Source organism: Uloborus diversus, chromosome 3, assembly GCF_026930045.1.
Source record: "Uloborus diversus isolate 005 chromosome 3, Udiv.v.3.1, whole genome shotgun sequence".
NCBI lineage: Eukaryota > Metazoa > Arthropoda > Arachnida > Araneae > Uloboridae > Uloborus > Uloborus diversus.
The window spans coordinates 73,689,004-73,707,111 of NC_072733.1; the positions used below are offsets into that span (position 1 = coordinate 73,689,004).

An 18,108-nucleotide genomic window follows, 5' to 3' on the forward strand; every position below is an offset into this window, starting at 1 on the left:
TTCAGTTAGACGGGAATGAATCATTTCGGTTTGTCGAAGTTTTCGGCTCATCGAAGTTCGACGTAAAGAAGTTTCCCTGTATAACATTAACTTTTCGATAAAAATTTTTTAGTCGTTTGAAATAAATAAATAAAATAAAATAAAATAAAAATAAATAATTACAAACAAATAAATAAAATAAAATAAAATAAAAATAAATAATTACAAACAAATAAATAAATATAATAAAAAAAACACAATTTTGTATATAAATAAAATAAAATAAATAAAAAATTAAAAACTCATTAAAAAAATAATATCAAAAAATAAAACCGTTTGCTGACTGATTTCAACAAAAGCAAATTGCAAGTAAACCAAATAGTAAACTTCCTTAATACAATGCAAATTGTAATGGAGACTTACTAGAGAATTTGATTCATTTGATAAAGAGATAACACTGGCATCAGGCTCCATACTTGCATCTGATAACAAGTATGTCATCACAGTTGTCTGTAAGAAAAAGAAAAGATACCAAACAAAGATACATCAAAGAGATATAAACGTTCAAGATAATAAAATTGTTCTTGGAAAAGCGACCTCAGAAGAAACCAAACGCCTTTAAGACCACAAGTTTGGTAACCTTCACGGAAAACAGGCTCTTTCGTAAAATTTTGGCAGCTAAGCTATTTTGATGAGAATATTTAAATATGTATGGGCGACTTACAGTTTATTGTCTAGTTGGTTAGACTCAGCTCTTGATTTTAACTATCACGTTCTCAAATAAAAAAAATGTTCAGACCGGAATGAGGATTATGTTGAGAAATAGTGTCATGTTCAAGTAACTATTACTGAAAATGAACATTTGTCTGAAGCAATGGTAGATTTTACTTCTGGGAGTACCCACTTATAACAAGAATAAGATGTTTGTGTATTTGAGTTGAAGCTTTCCTGTATACCATTTGAATCAATTAGTTTTCTAAATAACGCCGAAATTTTTATTCAGGTTATTGATAAGAGGTTTTCTATTAATGTTTCGACTAAAACCCTTGAGCGATATGTGTTGGTAAAGAAATTAATAGGAAGTAAAACGTTTGTGCTCTTGCACGGAAACAATTAATCATCAAACCAACATGATTATATCGCACAAATTACAAAAAAAGAAAAGTCATACACTGGTCCTTCACTGGTTGCTTGCAATCTGCTGCTCATAGTATGGCCGTTCATAAAGTGGCCCTCATAACCACAAAACACGTGTATGCAATACATTTTGAAATTTGTCCCAGTTTCAGTAGCTGGAATGAGTGCTTGAAATAATTAATTTTAATCCTATGTATCACGGCGTAGACTGCTGGCAGCATACCGGTCGCCTGCCAAATTCATAAAATTGATTTTATACCATAACCATGTATTGTAGTACATGGTGCACACTCTGAACTAACGAACTGGTGCAAAAGAAAACAGTCGAGTCCCGACTTACGCGAGGGATGCATAAGTCGCGACCCCTCGCGTAAGTCTGAATTTCGCGTTGTGGAAAAAGGTGTGCGTAAAAACTTGTATAAACATATTCAATTATTTAACACACTCGTAAACACCACCTCACAAACTGTTTAAAATCATTTCTTAACTATACATTACCATTTCTTGCATAAAGAGCGGATTTTTTAATTTTTTTTTGTATTTTTTTTTAAAGCTGCTTTATTCGACATAAAATACTGTTACGACGCAAAATCAATGATCAATTGGAAAGAGGGACAGAAAATAAACTAAAACGGCACGTACAGTATACTAATAAAATGATGCACTATATTGTACTGTACAGTAGATCCAGTAATGATATTTATAACTCAAAAAAAATGAAGATGATGATTATTTATGCTGCTTGATCTCAAACTGTTATTCGAATATGTTTTTTTAAATAGAGTTGCATCGCTAATTCTTTTACAGTCGTCCCTCGCTACTTCGCGCTTCGAATTTCGCGGTTTCACTACATCGCGGTTTTTCTGTTTTTTTTTTTTTTTTTTTCAATTACAGCAATGAGCCTTTTTTATGTTCTCGTGTAAACTTTTTCCTACAAGAGAATTACAAATTATGTCTTTTAAGTAAGGTAAGCTCTTCTTAGGGACTGTGTTGTACTAATTGAGGAAGTGGAGGTTTCAAATCTCCGAAGAAATTTATCTCAATTTAACCTTAAACGCTAACTGCAAAGTATAAATCACTGTATTATTACTAGGGGATAGATACATCTCTAATGGTGTTCAACAACGTACTACTAGCTTTTTAAGCTGTATGCGTAATGAGATATGGAGGGATGATGGATAGAGAAAGAAATGGAACGCATACGGTCACTAACTGGAAATTAATTCATCATTGAACAAGTTGAAGTTGAGCTATTTTCATAGGTTAGTAGTAGTGTGTAAGAACTGTATGTGTGTGTGTGTACTTTATTTCTCAATAATTAATGTGATATCGATTCCGTCTAATATATCTCGTTTTCTCATATTTTGTGAAAAATATTAAGTAATACAAATGTAATGTTGGATAAGGGTGCTGTTTCATGTCTAGGGGACTCTAACTATGTTAAAATCCTACTTAAATTGTCGTCAGAAAGTTTTGTGTTCTCAAATTAGGAAAGTACTCGGTTTATAAATACAGAATCTTACTTCGCGGAAATTCAGTTGTCGCGGTGAAGTCTTGAACGAATTAACCGCGATAAACGAGGGTTAACTGTATAACGTTTCCATCTATGGCAACACCCCGCTTCCATTTTTTTTTATTCACACCATTTTCATCATTTTTGTGTTTTGTCTAGACACTACTCGGCGAACTTTTACAGATTAAATTTTCTTGACTTTTAATTGTGCGTATGGAAGAATCACTCATACCCAGCGGTCTTAAGCAGGTTATAAAACAGCGGTCTTAGCTGTCATTACATTTCATCAACTTTCGCATTTACACAGAAAAAAAATAGATGGAAAATGAGGAGTAGTTATTTGTATGCAGTAATCATGACCCCACTTAATACTTATAGCGGAAACGGAAATTCAGTGGGGCTATGCACTAACAAAGCAATGTTAAGACTAGTACGCTGTGGGAACTTCATCTGTCAGTGATGCTAAAGGAATGAAGGTTCATTTGCGGAAAACAATATTTTTAGTAGCCAATAACAAAGTCGATACTTACGCACCACGATTCCCTTCCGAAAATTTTCGTGTTACTGGCGATTAATTCGCGTTAGGCCGAAAAATTTTTACCGGGAAAAAATCGCGTTACAGCCATTTCGCGTAAGTGGAATCGCGTTGTAGCGGGAGTCGACTGTAACTAGTTGGCGCTTTTTGTCGCAAAATTGACGGCTATCGGAATTTACGAAGACTGCCTGTATTTACAAAAGTTTCAAAAATTAATAAAACATTGTTCCGCGTGTGTTTTTTGTGTATTACCTTGAAAAATGGTAGAGGTAAGTGATCCAGCTTTATTATGTAACATTATTTTTGGTCCTTACCGGATTTCTCTTGCCAATTAATGTTTGTTTAGTTTTCCCAGTTTTTGTAATTTTCTTAAAAAATTACTTCAATAAATAATTTTTTTGAAAAAACTAATGTCCCAAATTTAAAAAAAAAACATTTTAGTTTCTGGGTGATGAAAGACAAAGGAAAAACCAGCTAACATTTCAAACAGCTGATTGACATTGTAACATGTCTATTCGTCAGAATTTCGTCGATAGGATATCGATCTAAACACTGGCTTCAAGATTTTCAACTATGATCACTAGTAAGAACTAAAAACGTCAATGTATGACGTCGTAAACAATAAGTATACTTTTGGATATCTACTTCTTTTAAGATATGACTTCTTTTAAGAAATCTAGAATAGTCATTTGGTCGCACCATCACAGACTCTACAATTACAAGACCAACACATTTCCGCTTCTATAAAACTGATTAAGAGCTCTTATTGAATACTTTCCAAGCTTATTCACAGAAAAAAAATCACAAAACATTCTTTTTATGCTACCAGAACATCTCTGATAGCTAAATAAAAATATAATCTATTGGTATTATTAATCGATCAAAGTCAAAAAATGACCGTTAACAACTATATATTTTACGTTTATATTTTTAATTATTGAATGCATTTAAAATTATTTTTACATTTAAAAAATATTTTTCTAACCGTGAAGTTTTATCAGTAATTTTAGATCGGATTTACATAAAGTAAAGCATATGTATAATGCGCGATACCTGTCCTCCTCTTATTTTCCAAAAGAGTCTCGAAGATTTAAAAAAAAAAAAAAAGATACATTATTAAACATGAATAGATTCCGACCATCAGAACTTTAGCAAACAATTTTAATCTAGAAATGTTTTGTAATCATGAACACGAAAGGCAGTTTTCAACAAATTTTAATTATTTAAAATTAAAAAAAATATTATTCATTATTTTTACCTGTTTCGTGTTTTCCTGGCCTTTCTTTTCGTGCTTTTACAATTTGTTCCGATTGTTTTATGGGTTTAGATGATTAAGACTAATTTTTTGTTCCTCTTGTGAGCTTCAAAGAAGATTAAGACGTCCTGGAAAATTGTATTTCCTTCATTAACACTAAAATATTACAGGAAGTTAAATGAGTTTACCAAACTCAATTTATTGAAATTTTTTGAAACAAAAAAGGCTTTTTAAACAATTGAGTTGTCTTTTTAAACAATTAAAGAAGCTTACAGCATACATTTTGTCTGTAAATATAATGAGTATTATTAATACGTATTACTTAAAAATATAGGCAACACCGTTATTTTTTTAATATTGATGTTATTTCATGTTTCGATAATGCTATAAAAATCCAGTATTGATGAGCAAAGTAGCAAATAAATTATGTTACACGAATTTTGGGGAAAAAATATTTTTATTTAGTATTACTCATAAAGGGCGCTGGAACATAAACAACTTCAAAAAAGATTGATTTGACATGATCACATTTTGTAACTTACCTTTTTGAAAAACGCCGTTTCAAAAATACCTTAACTTAATCTCTACCACAATTAAAAGCGATACGATGTTTTTTACAATAATCAACACGTTTTCAGGTGTAGTTGAGCTACGAAAATGCGTTTTTCTCAAAATGAGATTTCTGAATGTTTAATGTATTTCTTCTCAGAAAGTATTGCTCATCCATATAAATAAAACAGAATATACAGGGTGTTCCGTTTTAACCTGCAAGACCTTTATTTTCACAACCGTTAGTCCTAGATGTATACTTCCAATTGCAAAAATGTTCAAAATCAGATGCAGAGTTAAGATTTTGAAAGTTTGAAGCAAAAACAAAAATAAGTCAAAAAAGGCAAAATTTAACTTTTTATACGGGTTCTATGTCCCCTAACTTATATTTATAGAAATAATCTCCATTAAAAACTATTACTGACACAAAAAACTTGACATTTGTGCGACCAAAACTCAAGGAGATATTCCAGATCGAAGATTTAAGGGACCATATAGAAGATGAGATGGGAACTTTTCGCCCTTTCAGAAGAATGACGGGTCGGCAAAGTAAGAAAAACAAATAATTAATATTTTTCATTGCTATTCAAAGTAAATAAAAATTTTATGCCGTGATGCGTAAAACACACTAAAAACCTTTAACAATTTGAAAAACCACACTCACTGCTCACATATAATTGTAAACACTTGTTAACCGCTATATTTTCCCCTAAAATGTGTTATTGACGGCGAGTGTAAAGTGGTGTAAGTCACAAAACGCTGCGTTTTATAACTCAGTGAATATTGGTCGTATTAATTTCAAACTTTTTATGTTTAGGACTAACGGTTGCGATAATAAAGGTCTTGCAGGTTAAAACGGAATACCCTGCATATGGGTCATTCTCCAGAAAACGTAACTTTTGAACGCAAATATTTTTCAAATTCGAAACCTTTTGCTTTCATTTTTTTCCATTCTTACACGAAAGTGTTACCTACTAGAAGTAACCATAAATAATGGCCCAGCCAAGTTCCAATTATTTTACTCATAAATAAAAAAATAAATAAAAAATGCCTTGTTCACGGAATTAAAAAAAAAAAAGAAAAGAAAAAAAAACTTTCAATATTCAAAAATCGATGCCAATTTAATATCAAAGTAGAAATTTTGTTAATTGCGCAAACAATCAGCTCTCTTAATGATTAGTGGGAATATAATAATAAGCTCTCGTAATTGAAGTATGGCTTAATTAGTAGTTTCAAATGTATGTTAAAAATAGTATTTAGTAAATTTGAGGATATACTGGCAATTTATAGTTTTGGTAGAATGCCAGTTATTGATGTATTTCCCCTCCATCATTTATTTTCACCTCAGAAATAACGACATTGGTAAGGTCTGTCATGGAGTTGAGATTCACGGAGGTAAGGAATTTTCCATTAATATAGGTCTAATAAATACATTTTTCAACGAAATTTTTTTTCTTCGTTGCTACAATCTACACATGTTAAGCATATGAAAATCTGTTCACTTCTTTTTTTATATTTATTTACATCCCTGAAATTCAAGTTCACGGAGGTGACAAGTCAGAATAACCACACTAAGTTTTAAAAGCAAAATCTATCTTCTTGCTTCTCGACAAAAATCTCACAACTTTAACCATGGCTGAAAATAAACAAGGGGGCTTCCTTGTATCATGGAAAATAAAATTTGATGTCATTACTGCCACGCGTTAAAGAGAAATTGCATTTTGTGTTTAGGTAACGGAGGTGAGAATTTATTGCGTGACATGACTCCTTGTCCTACTAAAACGAACTAAAACACAATATTAAAGAATGAAATATACTTAAACAATTAGTATTTGAGGCACTTGCGAAGGAATAATAAATAATTAAGTGTATACTTTTAATTAAACAAGTTATTAAGCAACATAAACAGTCACACAAGGTGTGTGACATGCTACGGAGGTGAGAATTCAGACATGTTGCACTGCAAAAAATAATTGTTGTTATCATAGTAATATACTGTTTTTTCTTACAGTTTAATACTGCTCAGCTAAATAACAGAGAAAAACTGTAAAAATGTTTTAGATTGCGTAAAACGATGCGCAAAAGGTGTTTCCTTTCATACGGGAAGAAACTAATGAATTCAAGGTATCGACAGCCATTTTTGTTGATATTTCGGCTGTGCTGAGGCAGGACTGCTCATTTGTAATCTTTTTGTAAAGGTAAGTGCTAGTTATATTATTCATTCCCTTTTCCTCAAAATGTAGTTTTCTTTATCATCGAGAAGGTATGTAATATAACAGTGTTTATTTAGAAATCGTAATTCGTATCCCAATATTCGTTGATGTTGACTTTGCAATTTCTTTTAGTTATGTTGTAGCGATTGCTTTATAGCAAAAATCTGAGTAGTTGTTGTTATTCTGAATATTTTACTGCACGTATGAGTTTTTAAACATTTTCTGAAACTCAAATTTGATTTAAAAAGAAATCAATTCCCTCCTTGATCGTATTTAAAGTTATTAGAACATTAGACTTTGTTTACGATTATATTTTGTGTTATATAGGATGTGAGTACTTAAAATTTAAATTCTTATGTTTTCTAGTAAATTTTTATCGTATCGCGATTAACTTCTTTCTTCTGTTTTTTTTTTCTTTCTTCTGGAGCCAGCTTTCATACTTATCGATCAAAACTAAAATAATAATAATTAAAAAAAAATCATCAATGAAGCACTCCAAAAAAAAAAAAAAAAAAAAACTGATAAAAATTAAGCATCTTTAGATACAAACACGAAACCCTTGTGTTTTAAAAGTTTTACATTTGCGTCGGCAGGAAATTAAAATTTTACTTCAGGAAAAATGCACTAGTACCATTGAAACTTGTGAACGTAAAAATAATTTTAGAAACTATATTTAAAGGCACTCGATTGGAGGTCACGGGAAGTCTCTATGACCTCCCCAAAAATGCCATATTGGGAAAACTTTGACGATTCGGCAAATTTGGGGATATAATTGTAATGTTGCAATTTTTGAATTCTCGAATGTCCAAATTTCATTAGATATTGTACTTAATTGTGCGTACTTAACGTATGCATGCACCAGTATTTTATTAATCTGCAAATATGTAAGTTCCATTCGACAAATTGAGATTATAAGCCTTCCCAACATATTTAATTAAGTTAAGGCCGTGCCTGGCTATAATCTTAAAATTTTCTGCTTTTCATTTCTGATCTGGCAGTGTTGCGTTCTCGTCTAAATTACTGCTTTTTAATTTAAAGTAGAATATTTACATTATTATGCATTGTTTGTCATATTTTATTCGCCTTGAAGGACATGCTCATTTATAAAAGTAGATGAATCGAGAACTACAAAAGAATTTGAGACTCTTGTAACCTTGAACTCATCAGTTTCCTTACATTTTAACTTTGAGTCTTAAAGTTTGGATCAACGTGTTTATGATGAAGGCAAAAACTATATCATAAATACTGAAAAGTGTGATTCTGTACTTCACTGTCTTTCATTGCATATAAAAAGTAAAAATATGTCAGATTGTTATTCGTGTAAAATGAAAAAAAATCGGAGAATTTTGTTTAAACCTGTAACGGAGATTCAAGCCAAAGCCGGGCAAAATCTTTTGCATTTAAATGCGATGGGTTCCTTAGCAGTTGAGTTCTTTAGGGGGGGGGGGGATTTTTTTCACAATAATGGACGATTTTTCAAGAAAGCCTTCGGTTTATTTCTTAAAGAAGAAAAGTGAGGTTTTCGAATACTTTGTCAGGTTTTAAAAGAGAACAGAGATATCTGCGGAAAAGATCCGATAACGGAAAGGAATTTCTGAACCCCCGGGTTTGAAATTTACCTTAGCTACCAAAGCATTAGAATCGAAAAAACTAACAAATCCTCCAGTTGACAAAGTAGCGTCATAGAACATCATAACTCAACATTAATGAATGTAATTAGGACACTTTTAAATAAACGGGTTTGCCTAAGCAGCTTTGAGCGAAGCAGCTATGTGCTTCCACTACTTACGGACTAGAGCGGTTTTAAAAGGAAAAATCAAAACCTTTTTTGAGCTGTTTCGGGGAAGAAAGCCATCTATTAAAAACTCACTTGTTTTTTTTTTTTTTTGGCTGTATTTCTTATATTGGACTTCCAAAACAGAAAATAAACAAATTGGATATGAGAGCTAAACCGGGAGTCATGGTAGGATATGCGTTTCATACGAAAGGTTATAGAATTTGGGATTCCGAAAATCGCGAAGTGACAGAAACGCTGAATGTTAAATTCGATGAAAATAAATTCTAGGTGGGGGGGGGGGGGCAGGAACGGGAAACAAAGGAGTACAGTTTTATTTCACTACTGAGTAAATCTGAAGTAGAAAAAGAATATCCTGAAAATCATTAAATAGCATGTTCAGAATTAAATTGGTTAAAGAAATATAAAGGCAAAGTAGAGAATGCAGGGATATGTATTATTCTATTAACACGACGGTTCTAAATTCCGAATCGCGAAGCCGAGGTTTATAGTTCTGAAAATAACATTGAATGTGACCCAAAACAGTTCGATTTCACTTGTGATGGTAATTCACGAAAAGTATCGGATTCTGATGCAGATAGGGGGGGGGGATAGTTCAAGTAAGCTAGAAGCTAGCATTTCCGAAGATGTAATTCCTTCGAATTTGAAACAAAGTTTGAGAACGCCAGAAAGTGAAGATTGGCAAAACACAACAGAACAGGTAAACAGAACGAAATAATGCGCTTCAAGGCCGGACTGGTTATTTTAGGTAACCACCAGGTATGGGGGGGGGGGGGGGATACTTTTCGCAAGTGTTCTCTAAAGCAATTTCCTTTTTTTTATTGATGCTTTCTTTTCAATTTTTGTGTATAAGCTACATTGGGTCCATTTCCAAACTAATGTTTGCAATGCGTATCTATATGCGGGTATAAAAAAGGAGATTTGTGACACAAGCTGAAGGGTTTGTCGATCCCTGAAATCTAAATTTTGTCTGTAAATTGAATAAATTATTGTCATTCTGATACAGATTACGCCTCGAGTCACGACGACCGGATTTAAATGACAGAGGGAGGGAGAGGGGGTCTAGTGCTTTTGTATAGGTTCAAATAATATGGTAAACATTCAAACAAAAATGCGTAGCACTGTCAACGATGGAAGCGGAGTATATTTCAATTGGTGAACAATCTAAGGAAGTTATATGGATCAAAAGAATTTTAAATGAATTGGCCACGAAAAGAGTTCAGAATTTTAGATTGATTAATTGTACTCTGTACTGTGACATTCTAGTTGCGATCGATTTTTCTAGATTTGCAATAGAAAATTGCAGAACTAAGCAGAATAATGTGGGGTACCATTTCCTAAGGAATTCGATTGATGAAAATGAATTTGGAATAAAATCTGTTGAAACTAAAAATAATTTAGCTGATTGTTTCACAAAACCTTTTTTTAGGGAAAATTTACGTAAAGCTTGAATTGCAATGACTTCAGAATTGCAATGACATATTTTTTAGTTTTTTTTAAATGTTTCAATTATTCCATTATGTCTAAGAAATAATTTGCGCGCACAAACGGATGGCCTGTAATATATTTTTTATTCATGTATTAAAGTATTTCTTTTTTTCCGTGTGCTGGCGTGCCACGAAGGGGGGAATTTGCTAGCGAATATTTTGTTCCTTTCCCTCCAGCGCACGGAGAAAATAAAATTGTAGTTGATTTCATTTTGAATTTGTACCCGGTGATATGGTTGCGGTTTGTTATTTCAACATAAAAAATTTAAACTACAAATTTCATTCTAGCCGCCTGAATTTTTCATTTCAATTTATTCACTAATGCAATATTATTTTTTTGAGTTTAGTGGTATGCAAATGTAAAGAACTTCCTTAACTTGTGACCAGAACAAAATGGAATAACGGTTTGTGTCATTTTATCAAGATTGCAGTTCGCGGTTGTATTCCGCTTGGAATTTCATGGAAGACCCCAGTCTGAACGATGCTGCGATGATTCACTTAGTGACATGAATGCCGGCAACGGAAGTATATAAGTACCTTTTTAATTTATATTTTTGTGTTTTCGGATGTGATTTGTAATCACAAATGCTTTTGAGTTTTAGAGCGTTCTTAGCCACTGAAGCCTATCCTACGGTCTGCGTGCCATATTGGGTCCCTTGAAGCTGATTTTTGTGAACCCTTGTCAGGTTCTATGTTGCAATCAAGAACTATGGATTGGAACAAGATAAACTGAATTTTATTTTGTTTTAATTGAAATGTGATCGGGCATACTATTCATTTAAATCTGATTTTTTTAAATTTGTAGTTCAATATTAGTTTTTACGGGTAGTTGAATATTATCACTTTAAGAATCACCGGAATATAGAAATTTCTGTTGATAGAGCGAAATTAGACGTACGTTTCTTTCTTTCTTTATTTTTTTTTAATTTTTCAGTAAATTTTGGAACACTGATTCTTTGTTTTTACATGTTATTAAAATCAAAGAAACGAAAACAGAATGTTAAGTACTTTATTATTTATTGTACGTATTTTTATAAAAATTACAGGAACAAAATTAAAAGTCAACTTCATAATGAGAGCAACAATAAAGATTAAAGTTTAAAGTACGATATATTACAGCGTATTTCTTCGCATATTCAGACTTGTCTGACACTTATCAAACAAAATTCATGATTATTTTTGCTGCAATGTGAATAAAAAGCAGTTATTTTGCAAATAGAGCATGTTTAAATCTACAGTTAAAAAGTGGTGCGGTCTTCTGGCAAAGCATTTTCAAGAAGGGTAGCATTGTTTACAACAAGGACGGCGAGCCAAATGTGGACTTACAATTCTTAATGATTGGAACTGGCACTACCAGATTTACTCAATTTTTTGATATGTTTGACGATTTATTCTTTTGTTAAAAACTTTCAACTTTTCTGACCGATTTTCATTTTTTACCGAATTGACTTGAACTAAGCCATCTTGATTTTGGGAATCTAGAATTGTTTCTTCCGGGTTTCAGGTAAATTCTGAAAAACTTAAAGATAAATTGTCTAAATCCTATTAAAAGAAGTAGCACTTTAAAAAAAAGTCGCTGGTGGATTAAATGGGGACATCGATAGCTGTTCAAAACGGGAGGGGGGCGTCCACATTTTGAAAGACATAAAATATAAATGAATCATCTTAAATTATGCTTAAATATTAAGACGTAAGATAGAATGTTCTTATGGTATTATTTAATTTCAACTCAAAGGACTCTTTTATGTGATTCCTTAGTACTTCAGAAAAAAGCTCCAAAAAATTAAATTTTAACAATATAATAACACATTTGTGGAATAAAATATATGAAAAAAATATTTTGAAAAATTATAAATATGTAAAATATTTCATATTAAGTACATAAAGAGTTTTAAGTAATTAAACGTAAAATTACTTTACGTCATACTATGTTTTACATTCAGATTTCTAACGATGGGACGCTGTCAAAGAAAAAGATGAAGCTGGTATCAGTTGAACATAGTTTGAGCTGTTTAACAACTGTTGGAAAGGAATATGGGTAACCAAAAAAAAAAAAGAAAGAAAAACCATCTACATACGACCTTCAGTGCTACTATAGCAACTCGGGGGAGGGGGGGGGGGTACTAAAAGAGGCTAGATAGAGTATTCATTGTTTTAAATGGAATACCCTAATATTTCTCAATTGGTTGTCCTAAACATCGACCTTGGCTCCATTTCCTAGAAAATATTTCTCTACCTCATCCTTATTATTGCTTTGAAGTAAACATATTGTAATCCGATAGTCTGAAGCCTATTATAAGAAAAAACTAGATACAAGTTTTATCATTTTTAAACATTTTTATTTTTTTCTTTAGGCCAAGATGTTAGCTTTCCCATTTTAGACAACTTGGAAATCTTGACTTATAGAAGGAGTGTTATTCTCTCGATCACTTCAAGTTATCCGATCGAAAAAAATAAACATTATTCTTAATCAACATTCTCATATGTATTACGAAATCCTTCAAAAATACCGAAAATTACAAGGATTTTTTTTTAATTGTACTTCAAAAACCAGTATAAGTGCATTTCTTTACATGGAAGATAAAATGTAAGATATTATTTTCTTTATTTTTTTCTTTTTTGAGTTCTTATGTAAAGTATCCAGATTAGGTCTACTTTACTTAGACATTAATAACCACCGTTACAAATGCGCAATTTGCAAATTGCTGCCAAACAGTTTTTTTCTACTTAAAACAACATATTTACGCTTAACTGGTTCCTGAAATAAACGGTTCAATTACAATTTAGGTATATGTTAAGCAGTTTCAAAATAAAAACAACTCTCAAGGCAACCTTAATTTCAGAACATTCAGAGTATAATTTTAATTATTTTAGGGCGTATTTTTATACCTACGTAATTTGATTTTTCCATGTGTGTTTTTTGGTGTCCACAAGTTTTATGAGATTCTAACAATTTTCATTTTGACAGATGCTTTCACAATATAAGGCCTAATGATGGCTCCAAAGTCGGCAAAGATGTCACAAAGAAGAATCAAGTTCGTGATGTAAAAATTTTGACCTTGAAAGCATTTGCATTCGATTTTAAATGAATTTCTGCAATTTCACTGTAATAATCTGTATTTATAGGTAATGTATACGAAATAAAATAATTTGGCGATTTTTAATGGTGTGAATGTTTCGTTTTTTCTCATGAAAATAGTATAACAGAATATAAAGTTAATCTTTATATAAACCTGACAGATTTTACTATACCGAGTGAAAAATTGTTTCTGTTGAGTAGCTCATGAATTCTGAACTGTCACATTTTTATTGTTTTCATCTATGTAAACTTTTAAAGGTTAATAATATCAAGTATTATCTAATCTATAATACTATTCAGTTTGCAATAAAAACCATTCTGTGCATTCTAAATGCTGAATACTGCACATATGGTGAGAAATAACGTTTGTTAGTAGTATTTCTCAAATAAAGTAGGTACAAGTGCAACTTATAACATTAAAAAAAAAAGAAAACCATGAAAATAATCTGTTTTTCCAGAAAAGGAAAATAAATACAAGGAATTGTATGTATGAAGGTAAAAATAAACTTAAAGGTATAATGGATTGCATACTGTAAAACATTTCCCACGTTATGCTGCTCATTTTAGCATTACAATAATGCTGAAAGTGAAAAAAGTACTTTCAGTGTTTTCAGTTATATATATATATAAACTTCTCATTTTTACTACCTTCATGGATCAAAAAGTTTTGTTTTATGAAAAGGCTATAATTGTTTTTAAAATAAAGCTTCAGACAATATCTTGCAATTTCCTTCTATTTGTAAATTTTTAAGTTGGCAATAAAATCTAAAAGATTTTTGTAGAAATGAAAAAGCACCATTTTTCCTCCATTAACAGGTGTTTATAAAATACAAAGGCGGGCATTGATTTATTTTGTGTACAATGAAATTAATATCAATAAAACATACATTTAGCAGCAGTTAATTATTTTTATGTAAAATGCTTTTATATTTCTCTACTTGTTGCTTTTCATAGCCTAAAACATCTTTGTTGTGGAAAAACTTTAGAAAAGGAACAGATTTTGTATGTAGGCTGATTTCTACAACGTACATACAGAATCAATTGCTTTGCTTTTCTATATTGTTCTTCAGCTGTAAAAGCAGTGATTTCGGCTATGAAAAGAGACAACAATACGGGAGAAAACTCTTTTGCATAAAAATTTATAACTATTTAATTTATGGTTTACTGCTGTTAATTTTACTGTACAAATCATTTGTAAAACCGTATACTACTGCTTTTACGGAGCTGTGCCGCTGATTTCGCAGCATATTACTGCTAACTTTACAGTTAGTTACTCTTAATTTTGCAGGGCAATTTCATTAAAAAGCAGTATATTACTGTTAATTTTACATACTATCTCTGTTCAATTTACAGGCCAATTCATTCCTAAAACTATATTACTGCTAATTTTACAGTTTGATACTGTAAATTTTACAGGGCAGTTTCATTAAAAAACAGTATATTACTGCTAATTTTACAGTTTATCGCTGTAAATTTCACAGTAAAAGTCTGTTATAAGACAGTATGTTACTGCAAATTTTACAGTTTTTCTTTGGAATGTGAGCTGCCAGTATTATACTGTAAAAACAACAGTTTATTTTTTGCAGTGTGAGAACCAAATATATACTAAAATAAAAAATTGTTAAAAAATTGTTGGCTGGTTTAAATAGATATATTTTTGATGAAATTTAAAATGCATTGTTAAATGAATTGTTCCTTAACGTTTTTACTGTTAAAGGCGTGTGACAGAAAAGTTACACTTTTTGAAGAATGACCCATATGCACTGCAAAAAAAATTGTTGTTTTTATAGTAATATACTGCTTTTTCTTACAGTTTAATGCTGCTCTGCCAAATAACAGAGAAAAACTGTAAAAATATTTTAGATTGCGCAAAACGATGCGCAAAAGGTGTTTCTTTCATATGGGAACAGAAACTAATGAATTCAAGATATTGGCAGCCATGTTTTTTGATGATTCGGGTGTGCTGAGGCAGGACTGCTCAACTGTAATCCAAGTTAAAGGTAAGTGCTGGTTATATTATTCATTCCCTTTTCCTCAAAATATAGTTTTCTTTATGATCGAGAATGTATGTAAAATAACAGTTTATTTTGAAATTGCAATTCGTATCCCAAAATTCGTTGATGCTGACTTTGCAATTTCTTATAGTTGCTAAGTTGCAGCGATTGCTTTCTAGCAAAAATCAGAGTAGTTGTTGTGATTCTGAATATTTTACTGCACGTGTGGTAGTTTTTAAACATTTTCTGAAACTCAAATTTTATTTAAAAATAAATCAATTCCTTTCTTGATCGTATTTAAAGTTATTAGAACATTAAACTTTGTGTACGATTACATTTTGTGTTATATACTATGTCCGTACTTAAAATTTAATTTTTTATGTTCTCTAGTGAATTTTTAGCATATCGCGATTGACTTCTTTCTTCTGTTTTTTCTTTTTCTTATGTTCAATTTTAAATTCTTTAACATTTTGCATTTAACCATTTTATTGAAAAACTTTACGTTATAGCGTCGGTATTTTTTATATTCTGTACATAATTCGATGAATAAAATGTAAATAAATAAAATAACAACGTGACAGAGAAACATGGAAACAGTATACAATTTACTGATATTTTTTGTTGAAGAATTTGACACTGTGGAAATATAATACTCTGATGTCTGAACGACTCAAAATTCTCTGAAATCTGGAGCCAACTTTCATACTTATCGGTCGAAAGTAAAATAATAATAATTAAAAAAATCATCAATAAAGAACTCAAAAAAAAAAAAAAAAATAAAAAAAATAAAATAAAATAAAATAAAATAAAAAATAAATAAATAAATAAATAAATAAATAAATAAAAAACTTAAAATATAAGCATCTTAAAATACAAACACGAAACCCTTGTGTTTTAAAAGTTTTATATTTGCGTCAGCAGGAAATTAAAGTTTTGCTTCAGGAAAATTGCACTAGTACCATTGAAACTTGTGAACGTAAAAATAATTTTAGAAACTATATTTAAAGGCACTCGATTGGACGTCACGGGAAGTCTCTATGACCTCCCCAAAAATGCCATATTGGGAAAATTTTGTCTGGCTATTCGGCAAATTTGGGGACATAATTGTAATGTTGCAATTTTTAAATTTTCGAATGACCAAATTTCATTAGATATTGTACTTAATTGTGCGTACTTAATGTGTGCATTCACCAGTATTTTATTAATCGGCAAATATTTAAGTTCCATTTGGCAAATTGAGATTATACGTCTTCCCAACATATTTAAGTTCAGGCCGTGCCTGGCTATATTTTAAAATTTTCGGCTTTTCATTTCTGATCTGGCAGTGTTTCGTTCTCGTCAAAATTACAGCTTTTAAATTTAAAGTAGAATATTTACATTATTATGCATTTTTGTCATATTTTATACGCTTTGAAGGACATGCTCATTTAGAAAAGTAGATGCTCGAGAACTACAGTAGAATTTAAAACTCTTATAACCTTGAAACTCATCAGTTTCCTTACATTTTAACTTTTAGAACACTTTGAGTCTTAAATTTTGGCATCAACATGTTCAGGATGAAGACAAAATGTATATTATAAATAATGAAAAGTGTGATTCTGTACTTCACTGTCTTTCACTGCTTATCAAAAGCAAAAATATGTCAGATTGTTATCCGTGTAAAATGAAAAAATCGGAGAATTTCGTTTAAACCTGTAACGGAGATTCAAGCCAACGCCCGGTAAGATCTTTTGCATTTGAATACGATGACTTCCTTAGCAGTTGAGTTCTTTAAAGGGGGGGGGGGGGGGGGGGGGAATTATTTTCACAATAATAGACGATTTTTCAAGAAACTCTCCTGTTTATTTCTTTAAGAAGAAAAGTGAGGTTTAAGAACACTTTGTCAGGTTTCAAAAGATAAGAGAGATTTGTGGCAAAGCTCCGATAACGGAAAGGAATTTCTGAACTCCCGGTTTGAAATTTACCTTAGTGGCTAAAGCATAATAATCGAAAAAACCAACAAATCCTCTAGTAAACAAAGTAGCGTCATAGAACACTATAAGTTAACATTAATGAATGGAAACTTTTAAATGAATCGAATGTGCCTCAGCAGTTCTGAGCCGAAGCAGCTACGTACTTCCACTGCTTACGGACTAGAGCGGTTTTAAAAGGAAAAACCAAACCCTTTTTTGAGCTTTTTGGGGGAAGAAAGCCATCTATTAAACACTCCCGGGTTTTTTTTTTGGCTGCATTTCGTATATTGGACTTCCAAAACAGAAAGTAAACAAATTGGAGATGAGAACTCAACAAGGAGTCATGGTAGGATATGCGTTTCATACGAAAGGTTACAGAATTTGGGATCTCAAAAATCGCGAAGTGAAAGAAACGCTGAATGTTAAATTAGATGAAAATAAATTCTGGGCGAACCCCCCCCCCCCCCCCAGGAACGAGAAACAGAGGGACACAGTTTTATTTCACTACTGAGTAAATCTGAAGTAGAAGAAGAATATCCTGAAAATCATAAAATAGCATGTTGAGAATTAAATGGGTTAAAGAAAGTCCAAGGCAAAATAAAGAATGCAGGGATAAGTAT

General features: G+C 31.4%; 1 protein-coding gene across 6 annotated transcripts in view; it reads right to left on the reverse strand.

Moving 5' to 3' along the window:
• Positions 1 to 18,108, reverse strand: part of LOC129218346 (microphthalmia-associated transcription factor-like) — a 150,560-nt gene that overhangs the window by 38,655 nt on the left and 93,797 nt on the right. For 3 of the 6 annotated variants that reach the window (XM_054852588.1, XM_054852589.1, XM_054852587.1), the window contains exons 2-3: positions 4,423 to 4,547; positions 403 to 489 (exon numbers count right to left, since the gene is read on the reverse strand). In XM_054852588.1, coding sequence (XP_054708563.1) covers positions 403 to 480 — 78 coding nt within the window. In that variant the 5' untranslated portion in view covers positions 481 to 489; positions 4,423 to 4,547. The remainder of the gene's footprint in view (positions 1 to 402; positions 490 to 4,422; positions 4,548 to 18,108) is intronic. The other 3 variants (XM_054852591.1, XM_054852586.1, XM_054852590.1) reach the window with 1 other exon arrangement.